This window comes from Pelophylax lessonae (assembly GCF_965119305.1).
Source record: "Pelophylax lessonae genome assembly, chromosome: 9".
Lineage (NCBI taxonomy): Eukaryota > Metazoa > Chordata > Amphibia > Anura > Ranidae > Pelophylax > Pelophylax lessonae.
This window is the reverse complement of record NC_138776.1, coordinates 263,385,026-263,400,753: the sequence shown is the minus strand read 5'-3', so window position 1 is coordinate 263,400,753 and position 15,728 is coordinate 263,385,026. Positions and strand designations below refer to the sequence as shown.

Here is a 15,728-nt window from a genome sequence, read left to right as displayed (position 1 = left end):
CGGGGTGACCCCGGCACTCACCTCTGGAAATATTCAGCAGCTTTCCTCCCTCATCACTACTAACATTAATCCCGTCCTCTGCCCCAACACCAACTGGGCCCCCACTCCTCACCCCCATCTAACACCGCTGTCCCCCACTCCTCACCCCCATCTAACACCGCTGTCCCCCATTCCTCACCCCCCATCTAACACCGCTGTCCCCCGCTTCTCACCCCCCCATCTAACACCGCTGTCCCCCGCTCCTCACCCCCCATCTAACACCGCTGTCCCCCGCTCCTCACCCCCCATCTAACACCGCTGTCCCCCGCTCCTCACCCCCCATCTAACACCGCTGTCCCCCGCTCCTCACCCCCCATCTAACACCGCTGTCCCCCATTCCTCACCCCCCATCTAACACCGCTGTCCCCCGCTCCTCACCCCCCATCTAACACCGCTGTCCCCCATTCCTCACCCCCTATCTAACACCGCCTGTCTCCCGCTCCTCACCCCCCATCTAACACCGCTGTCCCCCGCTCCTCACCCCCCATCTAACACCGCTGTCCCCCGCTCCTCACCCCCCATCTAACACCGCTGTCCCCCGCTCCTCACCCCCCATCTAACACCGCTGTCCCCCATTCCTCACCCCCCATCTAACACCGCTGTCCCCCGCTCCTCACCCCCCATCTAACACCGCTGTCCCCCATTCCTCACCCCCTATCTAACACCGCCTGTCTCCCGCTCCTCACCCCCCATCTAACACCGCTGTCCCCCGCTCCTCACCCCCCATCTAACACCGCTGTCCCCCGCTCCTCACCCGCCATCTAACACCGCTGTCCCCCGCTCCTCACCCGCCATCTAACACCGCTGTCCCCCGCTCCTCACCCGCCATCTAACACTGCTGTCTCCCGCTCCTCACCCCCCCATCTAACACTGCTGTCTCCCGCTCCTCACCCCCCCATCTAACACTGCTGTCTCCCGCTCCTCACCCCCTAACACCGCTGTCCCCCGCTCCTCACCCCCCATCTAACACCGCTGTCCCCCGCTCCTCACCCCCCATCTAACACCGCTGTCCCCCGCTCCTCACCCCCCATCTAACACCGCTGTCCCCCGCTCCTCACCCCCCCATCTAACACCGCTGTCCCCCGCTCCTCACCCCCCCATCTAACACCGCTGTCCCCCGCTCCTCACCCCCCATCTAACACCGCTGTCCCCCGCTCCTCACCCCCCATCTAACACCGCTGTCCCCCGCTCCTCACCCCCCATCTAACACCGCTGTCCCCCGCTCCTCACCCCCCATCTAACACCGCTGTCCCCCACTCCTCACCCCCCATCTAACACCGCTGTCCCCCACTCCTCACCCCCCATCTAACACCGCTGTCCCCCGCTCTTCACCCCCCCATCTAACACCGCTGTCCCCCGCTCCTCACCCCCATCTAACACCACTGTCCCCCGCTCCTCACCCCCATCTAACACCACTGTCCCCCGCTCCTCACCCCCCATCTAACACCGCTGTCCCCCGGGATTCCACACAGGTCAATATTAAAGAAGAGATGAAAGAGGAGGATAATGAGAATTTTGTAATGGAAGAGGCAGAGTTTCCAAAAGGTCACAGAAAGCAGTACCAGGACACCATGATGGAGTCATCCAGTTACAGAAATCCACCAGAGAGATGTCCCAGTCCTCCGTATTCCCGGGATTCCACACAGGAAGATCACACCACCCCCCACCATCATCAGGTAGATGAGAATGTAGGAAAATGATCCCAAGCCCTAAGAGATATCATTTTTTTTATTATTATTATTATTTTTTTGCATTTAATATTATTTCTTCCATTTTGTTGGTTTAGGATGAAGATCTGATAAATGTACAAATTGAAGTTATAAAGGAAAAGACGTATGTGAGGGGCGATCAGCATTTTACAGAGGAGGTTGGGATGATGGACGCAGTTAAAGAGGAAGAAACATCTCCAGATATCAACTCGGGTAATTATACAAGAATGGGTTAAAGCTTACTTAGTGATGTTTGGTTGGGTGGTATCATTGATCTGGTTAGTTGTTGTAGTTTGTTGTGATTGCACCCAGTTCCACCACAGATCTCTTAGAAATGCTCAACCGACATACACTGCTCCAAAGAATGAAAGCAACACTTTGAAAACACATCAGATCTCAATGGGGAAAAATATCATGCTGGATATCTATACTGGTATGGACTGGGTAACGTGTTAGGATCTATACTGGTATGGACTGGGTAATGTGTTAGGATCTATACTGGTATGGACTGGGTAATGTGTTAGGATCTATACCGGTATGGACTGGGTAATGTGTTAGGATCTATAATGGTTTGGACTGGATAATGTGTTAGGATCTATACTGGGATGGACTGGGTAATGTGTTAGGATCTATACTGGTATGGACTGGGTAATGTGTTAGGATCTATACCGGTATGGACTGGGTAATGTGTTAGGATCTATAATGGTTTGGACTGGATAATGTGTTAGGATCTATACTGGTATGGACTGGGTAATGTGTTAAGCCCCGTAGACACGTACCGATGGTCGGCTTACAAATGTTCCTCTTTTCTCCCCGGGATGTCGGTGTCTGCTGAAAAGTGCAAAGACAGCACAAGGACAGCACAAGAATTTTGTCCGCCGACTGCAGAAGTGATGTCATGTAATGGTTAACTTTCCCTGTGTTTTCTATTTTCTGAGCATGCCCAGTCTTGCAAATCTGCGGTCTGTCGGCCGAATTGTGTACTGACAGGCGAACAATCGTCCGTTCTGGTGTCGGCATACAAATATTTTCATGTTTGCACGAAAGACTTTTGTCCGCGGATTGTGCGCAGACATCTGTCGGAGGCACCATACTAACACGCGTACAATCGGCAGATCCTTCGTCCACCGACGTTTGTATGCCGACGATCGGTACGTGTGTACGGGCCTTTAGGATCTATACTGGGATGGACTGGGTAATGTGTTAGGATCTATACTGGAATGGACTGGGTAATGTGTTAGGATCTATACTGGTATGGACTGGGTAATGTGTTAGGATCTATACTGGTATGGACTGGGTAATGTGTTAGGATCTATACTGGGATGGACTGGGTTAGGATCTATACTGGGATGGACTGGGTAATGTGTTAGGATCTATACTGGTATGGACTGGGTAATGTGTTAGGATCTATACCGGTATGGACTGGGTAATGTGTTAGGATCTATAATGGTTTGGACTGGATAATGTGTTAGGATCTATACTGGTATGGACTGGGTAATGTGTTAGGATCTATACTGGGATGGACTGGGTAATGTGTTAGGATCTATACTGGAATGGACTGGGTAATGTGTTAGGATCTATACTGGTATGGACTGGGTAATGTGTTAGGATCTATACTGGTATGGACTGGGTAATGTGTTAGGAAGGAAAGGATGCCACACAGTTTGATGGAAATGAAAATTATCACCCTACAGGGGGTTGAACTCAAAGACACCCCGAAAATCAAAGTGAAAAAATGATGCAGCAGGCGAGTCCATTTTGGTGAAATGTCATTGCAGCAACTCAGAATGGTCCTCAGTAGTGTGTATGGCCCCCACGTGCTTGTATGCATGTCTGACAACGTCGGGGCATGCTCCTAATGAGACGATGGATGGTGTCCTGGGGTATTTCCTCCCAGATCTGGACCAGGGCATCACTGAGCTCCTGAACAGACTGAGGTGCAACCTGGTGCAGGTTGGACTGAAACAGAATGTCCCAGAGGAGTTCTATTGGATTCAGGTCAGGTGAGTGTGGGGGCCATTCAATGGTATCAATTCCTTCATCCTCCAGGAACTGGCTGCATACTCTCACCACATAAGGCCGGGCATTGCTGTGCACCAGGAGGAACCCAGGACCCACTGCACCAGCATAGGGTCTGACAATGGGTCCAAGGATTTCATCCCAATACCTAATGGCAGTCAGGGGGCCATTGTCTAGCCTGTAGAGGTCTGTGCGTCCCTCCATGGATACGCCTTCCCAGACAATCACTGACCTACCACCCAACCGGTCATGGTGAACGATGTTACAGGCAGCATAATGTTCTCCACGGCTTCTCCAGACCCTTTCACGTCTGTCACATGTGCTCAGGGTGAATCTGCTCTCATCTGTGAAAAGCATAGGGTGCCGGTGGTGGAGCTGCCAATTCTGGTGTTCAATGGAAAATGCCAATCGAGCTCCACGGTGCCGGGCAGTGAGCACAGCGCCCACTAGAGGACGTTGGGCCCTCAGGCCACCCTCATGAAGTCTGTTTCTGATTGTTTGGTCAGACATTCACACCAGTGTCCTGCTGGAGGTCATTTTGTAGGACTCTGGCAGTCCTCATCCTGTTCCTCCTTGCACAAAGGAGCAGATACCGGTCCTGCTGATGGGTTAAGGACCTTCTACGGCCCTGTCCAGCCCTCCTAGAGTAACTGCCTGTCTCCTGGAATCTCCTCCATGCTCCTGAGACTGTGCTGGGAGACACAGCAAACCTTCTGGCAATGGGACGTATTGATGGGCCATCCTGGAGGAGTTGGACTGCCTGTGCAACCTCTATAGGGTCCAGGTATGGCCTCATGCTACCAGTAGTGACACTGACCCCAGCCAAATGTAACACTAGTGACAAACACTCAGAAAAGATGAGTGGGGAAAATGTCAGTGGCCTCCACCTGTAAAACCATTCCTGTTTTGGAGGTCGTCTCATTGTTGCCCATCTAGTGCACCTGTTGGTAACAACCCCCTCTGCTACTTCACTGACCAGATGAATATCCCAGGAGTTTAACTGACTTGATGCTATACTCTGATTATAAAGTGTTGAGCAGTGTATATGAGTGTGGAAAACTCTTGGTAATTTTTCTTGTCTTCTGACAGACGGACTCTGTGGTGGGAATAGAAGGACATCGGAGGAAGATGTGACTACAGAAGATAATGACATGGCATCTTCTCCAGAAGTAAATCCCGTTCCTCATAATATACATGACAGACCTCACCATTGGAGGAGATCATTGGAATCTCCTGATACTTCACATAGTCCTCTAATATCTGACAGTGCCGACGGGTGCGGGAAACCATCTCATCTCAGGGAATCTTCTTTATACCATAAAGGGGTTCATACAGGAGAGAATTCATGGTCATGTTCAGAGTGCGGGAAATTTTTTAAACACAAAAGAAGCCTTGTTAGGCATCAGAGAATGCACACAGGTGACCTTCCCTATTCATGTTCAGAGTGCGGGAAATGTTTTAAACAGAAAAGAAACCTTCTTAGCCATCACAGAATACACACAGGGGAGCGACCTTTTTCATGTTCAGAGTGCGGAAAATGTTTCAGTCAAAAAGTATCCCTTCTTAGCCATCAGAGAATACACACAGGTGAGCGTCCCTATTCATGTTCAGAGTGCGGGAAATGTTTTAATCAAGAAGCATCCCTTCTTAGGCACCATAAAATACACACAGGTGAGCGTCCCTATTTATGTTCAGAGTGCGGGAAATCTTTTAGTCACAAAGCAAACCTTCTTATACACCAGAGAATACACACAGGGGAGCGACCTTTTTCATGTTCTGAGTGCGGGAAATGTTTCAATCGTAAAGAAAGCTTTCTTAGCCATCAGAGAATACACACAGGTGAGCGTCCCTATTCCTGTTCAGAGTGCGGGAAATGTTTTAGTCACAAAACATACCTTCTTAGGCACCAGAGAATACACACAGGGGAGCGACCTTTTTCATGTTCTGAGTGCGGGAAATGTTTTAATCAAGAAGCATCCCTTCTTATACATAGGAGAATACACACAGGGGAGCGTCCCTTTTCATGTTCAGAGTGCGGGAAATGTTTTAGTCTCAAAGCACATTTTCTTAATCATCAGAGAATACACACAGGGGAGTGTCCCTATTCATGTTCAGAGTGCGGGAAATGTTTCAATCGTAAAGAAAGCTTTCTTAGCCATCAAAGAATCCACACAGGTGAGCGTCCCTATTTATGTTCAGAGTGCGGGAAATGTTTTAGTCACAAAACATACCTTCTTCAGCACCAGAGAATTCACACAGAGGAGCGACCTTTTTCATGTTCTGAGTGCGGGAAATGTTTTAATCAAGAAGCATCCCTTCTTATACATAGGAGAATACACACAGGGGAGCGTCCCTATTCATGTTCAGAGTGCGGGAAATGTTTTAGTCACAAAGCATACCTTCTTATCCATCAGAGAATACACACAGGTGAGCGTCCCTATTCATGTTCTGAGTGCGGGAAATGTTTTAGTCACAAAGTATATCTTCTTAGACATCAGAGAATACACACGGGTGAGCGTCCCTTTTCATGTTCCGAGTGCGGGAAATGTTTCAATCGTAAAGAAAGCTTTGTTAGCCATCAGAGAATACACACGGGTGAGTGTCCCTATTCATGTTCAGAGTGCGGGAAATGTTTTGGTCAAAAAGGACACCTTCTTCAGCACCAGAGAATTCACACAGGGGAGCTACCTTTTTCATGCTCTGAGTGCGGGAAATGTTTTAATCAAGAAGCATCCCTTCTTATACATAAGAGAATACACACAGGGGAGCGTCCCTATTCATGTTCAGAGTGCGGGAAATTTTTTAATCAGAAAGGACACCTTCTTAGGCATCAGAGAATACACACGGGTGAGCGTCCCTATTCATGTTCAGAGTGCGGGAAATGTTTTAATATTAAAGGAAACCTTCTTAGGCATCAGAGAATACACATAGTAGGGGGAGGGTGGTAACCAGCGCTATGGATAAGAACTACCAGGCTCGTGAGGTATTTAGGTTGCAGCCACCAACCGTCCCCTAAGAAGAAACTTAGGGGCTGATATATAATGTGGGGGTGAAAAGTTGGAAACGGCGCTACCTAGCGCATGTGCAAAAATGCGGGTGAGATAGAGGAAGAAAGTGCTCTAGTGCGTGAAATATAGTGCAATCATAAACCTTAAACCCGTGAAAGATGCCCAATCACTGGCTAAATGTAGACGATTTGAGCCCAAAATTTTAGGGTAAAATTATATAAGGTAGTTAGATAATAAATAGTGTAATTAAAATGGTTCCAATAAATATGGTATGGTAGTAGCAAGTAGTAAATATGCAATAAACTAATTCCAATAAATAGGTGGTAAAAACAGTGCTTAAATGATACAAGCAATAAGAATTACTAGTGCATACCCGCTATATGGTGTATTCCCAATCTGACCACCAGAGGTCGCACTTACCCCTTAGCAACAAATGGAGTTTTCTCAAACCTTTTCCCCAGTCCGTCCTTGCGGACCGAAGGGTCCCATCTGGGTGTAAAAAGGGGAGAAACGAACCTCTTAGTGTAGAATATACAGCAGGGTTTTTCAGGGGGCTAGTAGTAACTCACGCTTGAAGTGCAGCAGATCGTGTCAGACATATGCAGGCTGTGCCGAGGAAGCTTCCGCGTTCCAAACTGAGGCGAGCTGCGGACCGGAAGTGACTTGGGGTTCCGCCCTACGTACGTTTCGTCATAGGACGTCTACGTCCGCTCCCGTAGACGTCCTATGACGAAACATTTTTGCACATGCGCTAGGTAGCGCCGTTTCCAACTTTTCACCCCCACATTATAGAGAATACACATAGGTGAGCTTCCCTGTTAATGTTCAGAGTGCGGAAAATGTTTTAACCCCTTAAGGACCGAGCCCATTTCTGACACATGTGGTTTACAAGTTAAAATCGATATTTTAGCTAGAAAATGACTCGGAACCCCCAAACATTAAATATATTTTTTTAGTAAAGACTCTGGAGAATAAAACACCATTTTTTTGGGAAAAAAAATACATTTCCCCACATTTAAAAATAAGTAAACCAGTAAAATTATCCCAATTTTTCTGTATAATGTGAAAGATGATGTCACGCCGAGTAAATAGATACCCAACATGTTCCAGTATAAAATTGCGCACACCCACAGAATGGCGACAAACTACGGTACATAAAAAATCTCCACAGGCGACGCTTTAATTATTTTTAGCAGTTACCAGTTTAGAGTTACAGAGGAGATCTTTTTATTTAATTATTGCTCTCGCTCTGGCGATCGCGGCGATACCTCACATGTGTGGTTTGAACGCTGTTTTCATTTTTGGGCGCGACTTAAGTATGCGTGTTCTTTCGTGCGCGAGGTCACGGCGACGGGGCGCTTTACATTTTTTCCCCATATTTTATGTATTTAACTTGTTAATTTTAGCACAGTTGCAAAAAAAAATAAAAAAAATCTGATGACTTTTATTGGTGTGAGAAGGAATGTAAACATCCCTTGTGACAGTAATAGGCAGTGACAGGTACTCTTTACCCCAAACCCCTCCCCCCCACTTTACTCTATTCAATATGCCGAAATCTGCATATTTGAATAATGACAGATGTTTGAATTCGCCGCCATCGTGACGTTGAATAACCCGGACGTGACGTTGTGCCGCCGCTTCCGGGTTACTACTTCGGAGACCCGAATGGAGCTGTGAAACCACCTCAGTCCTCTCGGGTTGGTTTACACCCGCATCGCCCTCTGACCCGCTGTGGGGTTGGCAGGCAGCTGGGAGCCCTTATGTTAACCCTGTAAAGCCCACGCCAGTACGCCGCAACCGTATGCATCTGGGCGGTTGCGGCACATCCCCATTCAGTTAAATAGCATTGCCCAATGTGACCGGGGGGGGGGGGGGGGTGAGGTTTGCAGCAGCCGCAAATTGTAGTGCCATGTGTACCGCCCCATCCGGCTGCCATTTAAGGTTAAGTTGGTGGTAAAATCATGACTCAACTGTCTACCTTTACCGATCCCTCCCCACATGAGGCAACAGGCAGGAAATCATGACAATCCATGGGGCAACAAGTGGGCAATCATCAGAGTACATGGGGCAAGAGATGGACAATCATTGCAATACATGAGCTTGATTTATTGAAGTAGCCGGCTTTTTATTGGTCCAACCAATGTATGATTATTAATACATTTGACACATTTGTTAATTCTATTATAAAAGATTTAAGCTTTATTTTATTCATATCATTTACTGTGTGGTAATCGCTTATTCTGATCTTGTCCAATAAAAACGCTTCGTACAATATTCTGTGCCGAGTCTTCTTTTTTACCAATGATTAAATGATCGGTGATTGGAATGTGATCAGTTCATAGAGAGTCATCCATTGGGGTTTTATTAGTGAGATGGAGAGTGGAGAAGGCACCACATTGACAGCCATTGGAGGCCCTTTCTAAAGCCCTAAACTTTTTGGCAACCTGTCTATGACATTAGTCTTCCAAACTCTATCTCACTGAGCTAAGGCCAGAAGAGTTCCAGGAGTTCTTCTCTGTCCACAGTTCCCAAACCAAAAGGAGACATCCACCACATCTTCAATCTTAAGGTCCTAAATGTCCTCAGTTGGGCCCAGGAGTTCTCCATGTAATCCACCAGGTCATAGCCTCTCTCTTTATCAGGGAGACTTTATGTTTTCACCAGCCCACATACATGTACTGCAGGAGGGCGGCCGTTCTGTGCAGACTCACGTACCTGTACGTAATCTGCATTTCCAGGTCTGGGGCCAGAACAGTTCCAGGAGTTCTACTCTGATCACAGTTCCCAAACCAAAAGGGCCATCCACCGCATCTGGACACTGGACAAAGCAGGAGCCAATCAGCGAGTTCAGCGGACATGATGATGTCCACCGGCACCCTGCAATCATTCCTGAGAGAGGCAGAACAGTGGTCTGCCAATGTAAACAAGGCAGATCGCCGTTCTGTTAGGGAAGACGGAGATCCTGTGTTTCTGCTAATGGAGGAAGGAGATACTGGCGCACAGAGTTTATATATAGTCCATCCAGCAATAAATATCTAAAAATACCAATGATCAGGGTAGAGGGTAATCAAGAAAACGTCACTGATCTTTGGTTATGGGGGTACAATAAAGGAATACACGGGACCACCTGCGGGCTGCTGTCCTTGTGACCGGCTCTTTATAGACCAAGAGGAAAGCCCTGTAGAAGGAGCCAAATACTCTGAGCGCATTGCTTTGCTCCTCTTCTCGTGTGGTACCTCCCATCCTTCCGGTGACGTCACTTCCGCTGTGCCTTCCATGCTGGTTAGCGTGGCTTCTTGGGGCTCCTCCAGGCTCCCGAGCCAGCCATCTCTCTGCCCAGCAGCCGGAACAGAGGACAGCAGTCCTGCAGGATGGTTCTAGGAGGATCCACAGACTGACACCAGATAAGCACTTGTATATTTTACCTCTTTGGAGTGTTTTTAATCCTTTGCTTTTAAAACCCTTTAATCAGGATACTACACTTAGCTGGTGCTTCCTGTAGGGTTGCCACCCATCCAGGATTCACCTGGACAGTTTGGGTTTTGAATCATGTGTTTGGGTTTCAGGCCACCTGAAACCCGGACACAATATTCAGAATGGACTGTGGCTCCCTAAGTACCACAACCCCTGAGTGCATAGATGTGCACACCGGCCTCACCCCCATACATAGACAGGAGAGGAGAAAGGGCTTGATCTACTCCTCCTCCTCCCACCCCTACCCCTCTGTCTGCCCACCCACACTCCAATCCCTGGCATTCTGTGCCTCAGGAAAGGGATGTGTGGGCTGGAAGTTTGAAGCTCAGCAACTGGCAGATACATCATGGATGAAAGGCTTCGATGCCTGAGCCTCCATCCTCGGGTGAGTGAGCTCACTATCCAATGTCTATGACTGAAGTCTCCACCCTCTCTCCCTTCCCTTTCTCGTGCCTCCAAGTGAGTGAGTACAATAAGGTAAGGTTTAAGGGGTGCCCTGTAGATTCTGATGCAAGGGGGGCTTTGGGAACCCTAATTAAAGGGGGAATTCTGGGAACTCTGAGGTAAGTGGGAGGTCCACAGCATTCCCCCTAAACCACTTGCTGCCCGCCAACCCACCGTCAAATGACGGCGGAGCGGTGCGGCTCTCGTTCACATGACGGCTTACCAGAACAGCCTCTCTCGTGCGCAAGTGGGGGCACGCAGTGCGGCGATTGTGGCCACACCATACTGCTTGGACAGGGCACGACCCCGATCTTGGAAAAGAGCCAATGACTTGGCTCTTTACCCATGTGATCGACTGTGTCCAATCACAGCCGGTCACATGTAAATGAGGAAGTGTTGTTTATCGGCTCTCTTCGCCTCACACTGTCAGAGTGTGTGGCGAGGAGAGCCAATCAGTGGCTTCTCCTTGAAGGGGAGCCTAGGAGAGGTAATCCGGGCACTGATCATCAGTGCCCTGATTACAGTAAGGAAAAAAAACAGTACCCGTATCTCCCTCCAACCAATGCCCATCAGTGCCCATAGTGTTGCCAGTCAGTGCCTGCTAATCTGTGCTGCCCATCAGTGTCCATGAGTGCCACCCATCAGTGCCACCCGTCATTGCCCATCAGTGCGACATATTAGTACTTCCTCATCAGAAAAAAAGAAAGCTCTATTTGTGTGAAAAAAATAATACAAATGTCATATGGGTACAGTGTAGCATGACTGCGCAATTGTCATTCAAAATATGACAGCTCTGAAAGCTGAAAATTGGCCTGGGCAGGAAAGGGGGTGAAAGTGCCCGGTATTGAAGTGGTTAAAAATAAAATTTTGCAGTGCGTGGCTAAAGTGTTCGGGTTTGGCTTGAAGAAAAGGTGACAACCCGAGCTTCCTGTGTGATTCTGCTAAGCAGGAACACGGATCTCTGCCTTCCCACAGTTAAAGCACCTCCCCCCACAGTAAATAAGCACTCCCTAGGAACACATTTACCCCTTTGATCACCCACTGATGTTAACCCCTTCCCTGCCAGTGCCATTAGTACAGTGACAGTGCATATTTTTTTTATATCTTTTTCACTGTATTGGTATCACTGGTCCCCAAAAGAGTATCAGTTAGCTGTGCGATTTGTCCACCGCAATATCGCAGTACCACTATAAGTCACTGATCGCCGCCATTTCTAGAAAAAAATGAAAAAAACTAATAATTCTATAAAAATATCCCATCGTTTGTAGAAGCCATAACTTTTGCACAAACCAATCAATAAACACTTATTGCGATTTTTCTTTTTAACCAAAAATATGTAGCAGAATACATATTGGTCTAATCTGATGAATAAATTTGATTTTTTTACATTTTTTTATTGGATTTTTTATAGCAGAAAGTAAAAAATATTGTTTTTTTTTTTTATCAAAATCATCCGTCTTTTTTTTTGTTTATAGCACCAAAAATGAAAACCGCAGAGGTGATCAAATAACACCAAAATAAACCTCTATTTGTGGGGAAAAAGGACATCAATTTTATTTGGGTACAGCGTCGCACGACTGCACAATTCTCAGTTAATGTAACATAGTGCCCCATCGTTGGTGTCAATGGGAGGGATTGTGCCCCATTGTTAGTGTCAGTGGGTCTCATTGTTGGTGCCAATGGGAGGAATTGTGCCCCATCACTGGTGTCATTGGGAGGAATTCCGCTCCATCGTTGATGTCAGTGGGAGAAATCGTCCCCCAAGGGCCAGATAAAAAGCAAGCAAAGGGAATCTGGCCCCTGGGCCGCAGTTTGGAGACCACTGTTCTAGACGGCTCCATTTGCCCAGTTCCATTCCAGTCCCCAACAACACAAAATCGTGTCATTGTGGGACAATTCGGTCCATTCTGTGGAAAGTCCAGGGCACCTGGCACTGAAAACCAGGCTGTCCCTGACCTGTCCTTCTCCACCAATAAGAGAGAACATACCCAACCTTTATTATAAATTAGAGTTAGGATTAAAATTAAAATTTGGAACATGATGCATCCTTCCATTTCTTCAACTCTTTTTCAAAGTTGCGGGAGGCATTAAGTTGAGCATGAGTATATGCCTCAAACATTAGTTCATCCATTTCCCAGATCCAGTCTCCGAGGGTAGAAGGACTGGGTGAAATCCAACGTGAGGCTATCAGCTTACTGGCTATAATGAGGGAAAGAAGTATCTAACCCCCTGCTGATTTTGTACATTTTCCCACTGACAAAGAAATGGTCAGTCTATAATTTTAATGGTCGGTTTATTTTAACAGTGAGAGACCGAAAAACAACAAAAATATCCAGAAAAACACATTTCAAAAAAGTTATAAATTAAGTTACATTTTATTGAGTGAAATAAGTATTTGATCCCCTATGAATCGGCAAGATTTTCAGCTCCCAGGTGTCTTCTATACAAGTAATGAGCTGAGATTAGGAGCACTCTCTTTAAAGGGAGTGCTCCTATAATCTCAGCTTGTTACCTGTATAAAAGACACCTGTCCACAGAAGCAATCAGATTCCAATCTCTCCACCATCGCCAAGACCAAAGAGCTGTCCAAGGATGCCAGGGACAAGATTCTAGACCTACACAAGGCTGGAATGGGCTACAAGACCATCGTCAAGCAGCTTGGTGAGAGGGTGACAACAGTTTGTGTGATTATTCACAAATAGAAGAAACACAAAATAACTGTAAATCTCCCACAGTCTGGGGCTCCATGCAAGATCTCACCTTGTGGAGCTTCAATGATCATGAGAACCGTGAGGAATCAGCCCAGAACTACAAGGGAGAATCTTGTCAATCTCAAGGCAGCTGGGACCATAGTCACCAAGAAAACAATTGGTAACACACTACGCCGCAAAGGACTGAAATCCTGCAGCGTCCGCAAGGTCCCCCTGCTAAAGAAAGCACATGTACAGGCCCGTCTGAAGTTTGCTAATGAACATATGAATGATTCAGAGGAGAACTGGGTGAATTTTTTGTGGTCAGATGAGACCAAAATCTAACTCTTTGGCATCAACTCAACTCACTTTGTTTGGAGGAGGAGGAGTAATGCTGCCTGTGACCCCAAGAACACCGTCCACACCATCAAACATGGAGGTGGAAAAATTATGTTTTGGGGTTGTTTTTCTGCTAAGGGGACAAAACACTTCATCGCATCAAAGGGACGATGGACGGGGCCATGTACCATCAAATCTTGGGTGAGAACCTCCTTTCCTCAGTCAGGGAACTGGGAATGGGTCATGAATGGGTATTCCAGCATGACAATGACCCAAACACACGGCCAAGGCAACAAAAGGGACTGGCTTAAGAAGCACAAAAATGCTTTTTTTGGGACCAGTCACACCAATACAGTGATCAGTGTTAAATAAAAAATATGCACTGTCACTGTACTAATGACAATGGCAGGGAAGGAGGCTAACAACAGGGGGGTCAAAGGGTTAAATGTGTTCCTAGGGAGTGCTTACTCATTGTGGGAAGGTGCTTTAACTGTGGGAATGTAGAGATCCGTGTTCCTGCCTAGCAGAAACACACAGGAAGCTCGGGTTGCCACCTTTTCTTCAAGCCAAACCTGAACACTTTAGCCACGCACTGCAAAATTTTATTTTTAAGGAGGAACCCTGTGCACTCTGATGTAAAGGGGAACTCTAACGTAAGGGGGTTTCTACTCACCAAACCTCCCACTTACATCAGAGTCTCCAGCATTTCCCCTTTCATTTGTGTTCCCAAAGCCCCCCTTACATCAGAGTCCACAGAGCACCCCTTAAATCTTACCTTAGTGTACTTACTCACTTGGAGGCATCAGAGAGAATGGAGAAAGGGCAGAGACTTCAATCATAGACATTGGATGGTGAGCTCACCTGAGGATGGAGGCTTAGGCATCAAAGCCTTTCATCTACCCTGTATCTGCCGGTTGCTGAGCTTCAAGCTTCCAGCCCACACATCCCTTTCCTGAAGCACGGAACGCCAGGGATTGGAGTGTGGGTGGGCAGACAGAGGGGTAGGGGTGGGAGGAAGAGGAGTAGATCAAGCCCTTTCTTTTCTCCTGTCTGTGTATGGGGGTGGGGCCGGTGTGTACATCTATGCACTCAGTGGTTGTGGTACTTGGTTACTCCGGGAGCAACAGTCCATTCTGAATATTGTGTCTGGATTTCAGGTGGCCTAAAACCCAAACACATGACTCAAAACCTGAACTGTCCAGGTGAATCCTAGATAGGTGGCAACCCTACAGGAAGCGCCAGCAAAGCGTAGTATCATGTTTAAAGGGTTTTAATAGCGATGGATTAAAAACACTCACATTAGGTAAAATATACAAGTGCTTATCTGGTGTCAGAGTCTATGGATCCTCCTAGAACCATCCTGCATGACCGCTGTCCTCTGTTCCGGCTGCTGGGCACAGAGATGGCTGGCTCGGGAGCCTGGAGGAGCCCCAAGAAGCCACGCTAACCAGCATGGAAGGCACAGGGAATGTGCCAGCACCGGAAGGATAGGAGGTACCAGACCAGAAGAGAAGCAAGGCTTTCCTCTTGATCTATACAGAGCCAGTCAAAGGGACAGCAGCCATAGCTGGTCCTGTGCATTCCTTTATTGTACCCCCATAACCAAAGACCAGTGACATTTTATGAATTACCCTCTATATATTTATTACTGGCTGGACTATATATAAACTCTGTGTGCCAGTATCTCCTTCCTCCATTACACAGGATCTCCATCTTCCCTACTAACAGAACGGTGATCTGCCTTGTTTACATCGGCAGACCACTGTTCTGCTTCTCTTGGGAACGATTGCCGGGTTCGCTGGACCCGCTGATTGGCTCTCGCGGTGTCCACTCACCCAAGACCCGGAAATGCAGATGATGTAGAGGTACGTGACTCTGCGCCGAATGGCCACCCTGCCGCAGTACATGTACGTGGGCGGCCCAAAAAAAAAGTTTCTCTGATAGAGAGAGGCGATGACCTGGTGGATTACATGCGGAACTCCTGGGCCCAGCTGAGGACATTTAGG

The 15,728-nt window shown here is 47.5% G+C and overlaps 1 protein-coding gene across 1 annotated transcript; it reads left to right on the top strand.

Moving 5' to 3' along the window:
- Window positions 1-5,176: 5,176 nt before the first annotated feature.
- Window positions 5,177-6,715, top strand: LOC309564429 (uncharacterized protein; the record flags this gene model as incomplete). The annotated part of the gene is made up of 2 exons (XM_082269059.1): window positions 5,177-5,942; window positions 6,027-6,715. 2 exons carry the CDS (start codon window positions 5,177-5,179, stop codon window positions 6,713-6,715), a joined length of 1,455 nt encoding a protein of 484 aa, XP_082125185.1.
- Window positions 6,716-15,728: the final 9,013 nt, after the last annotated feature.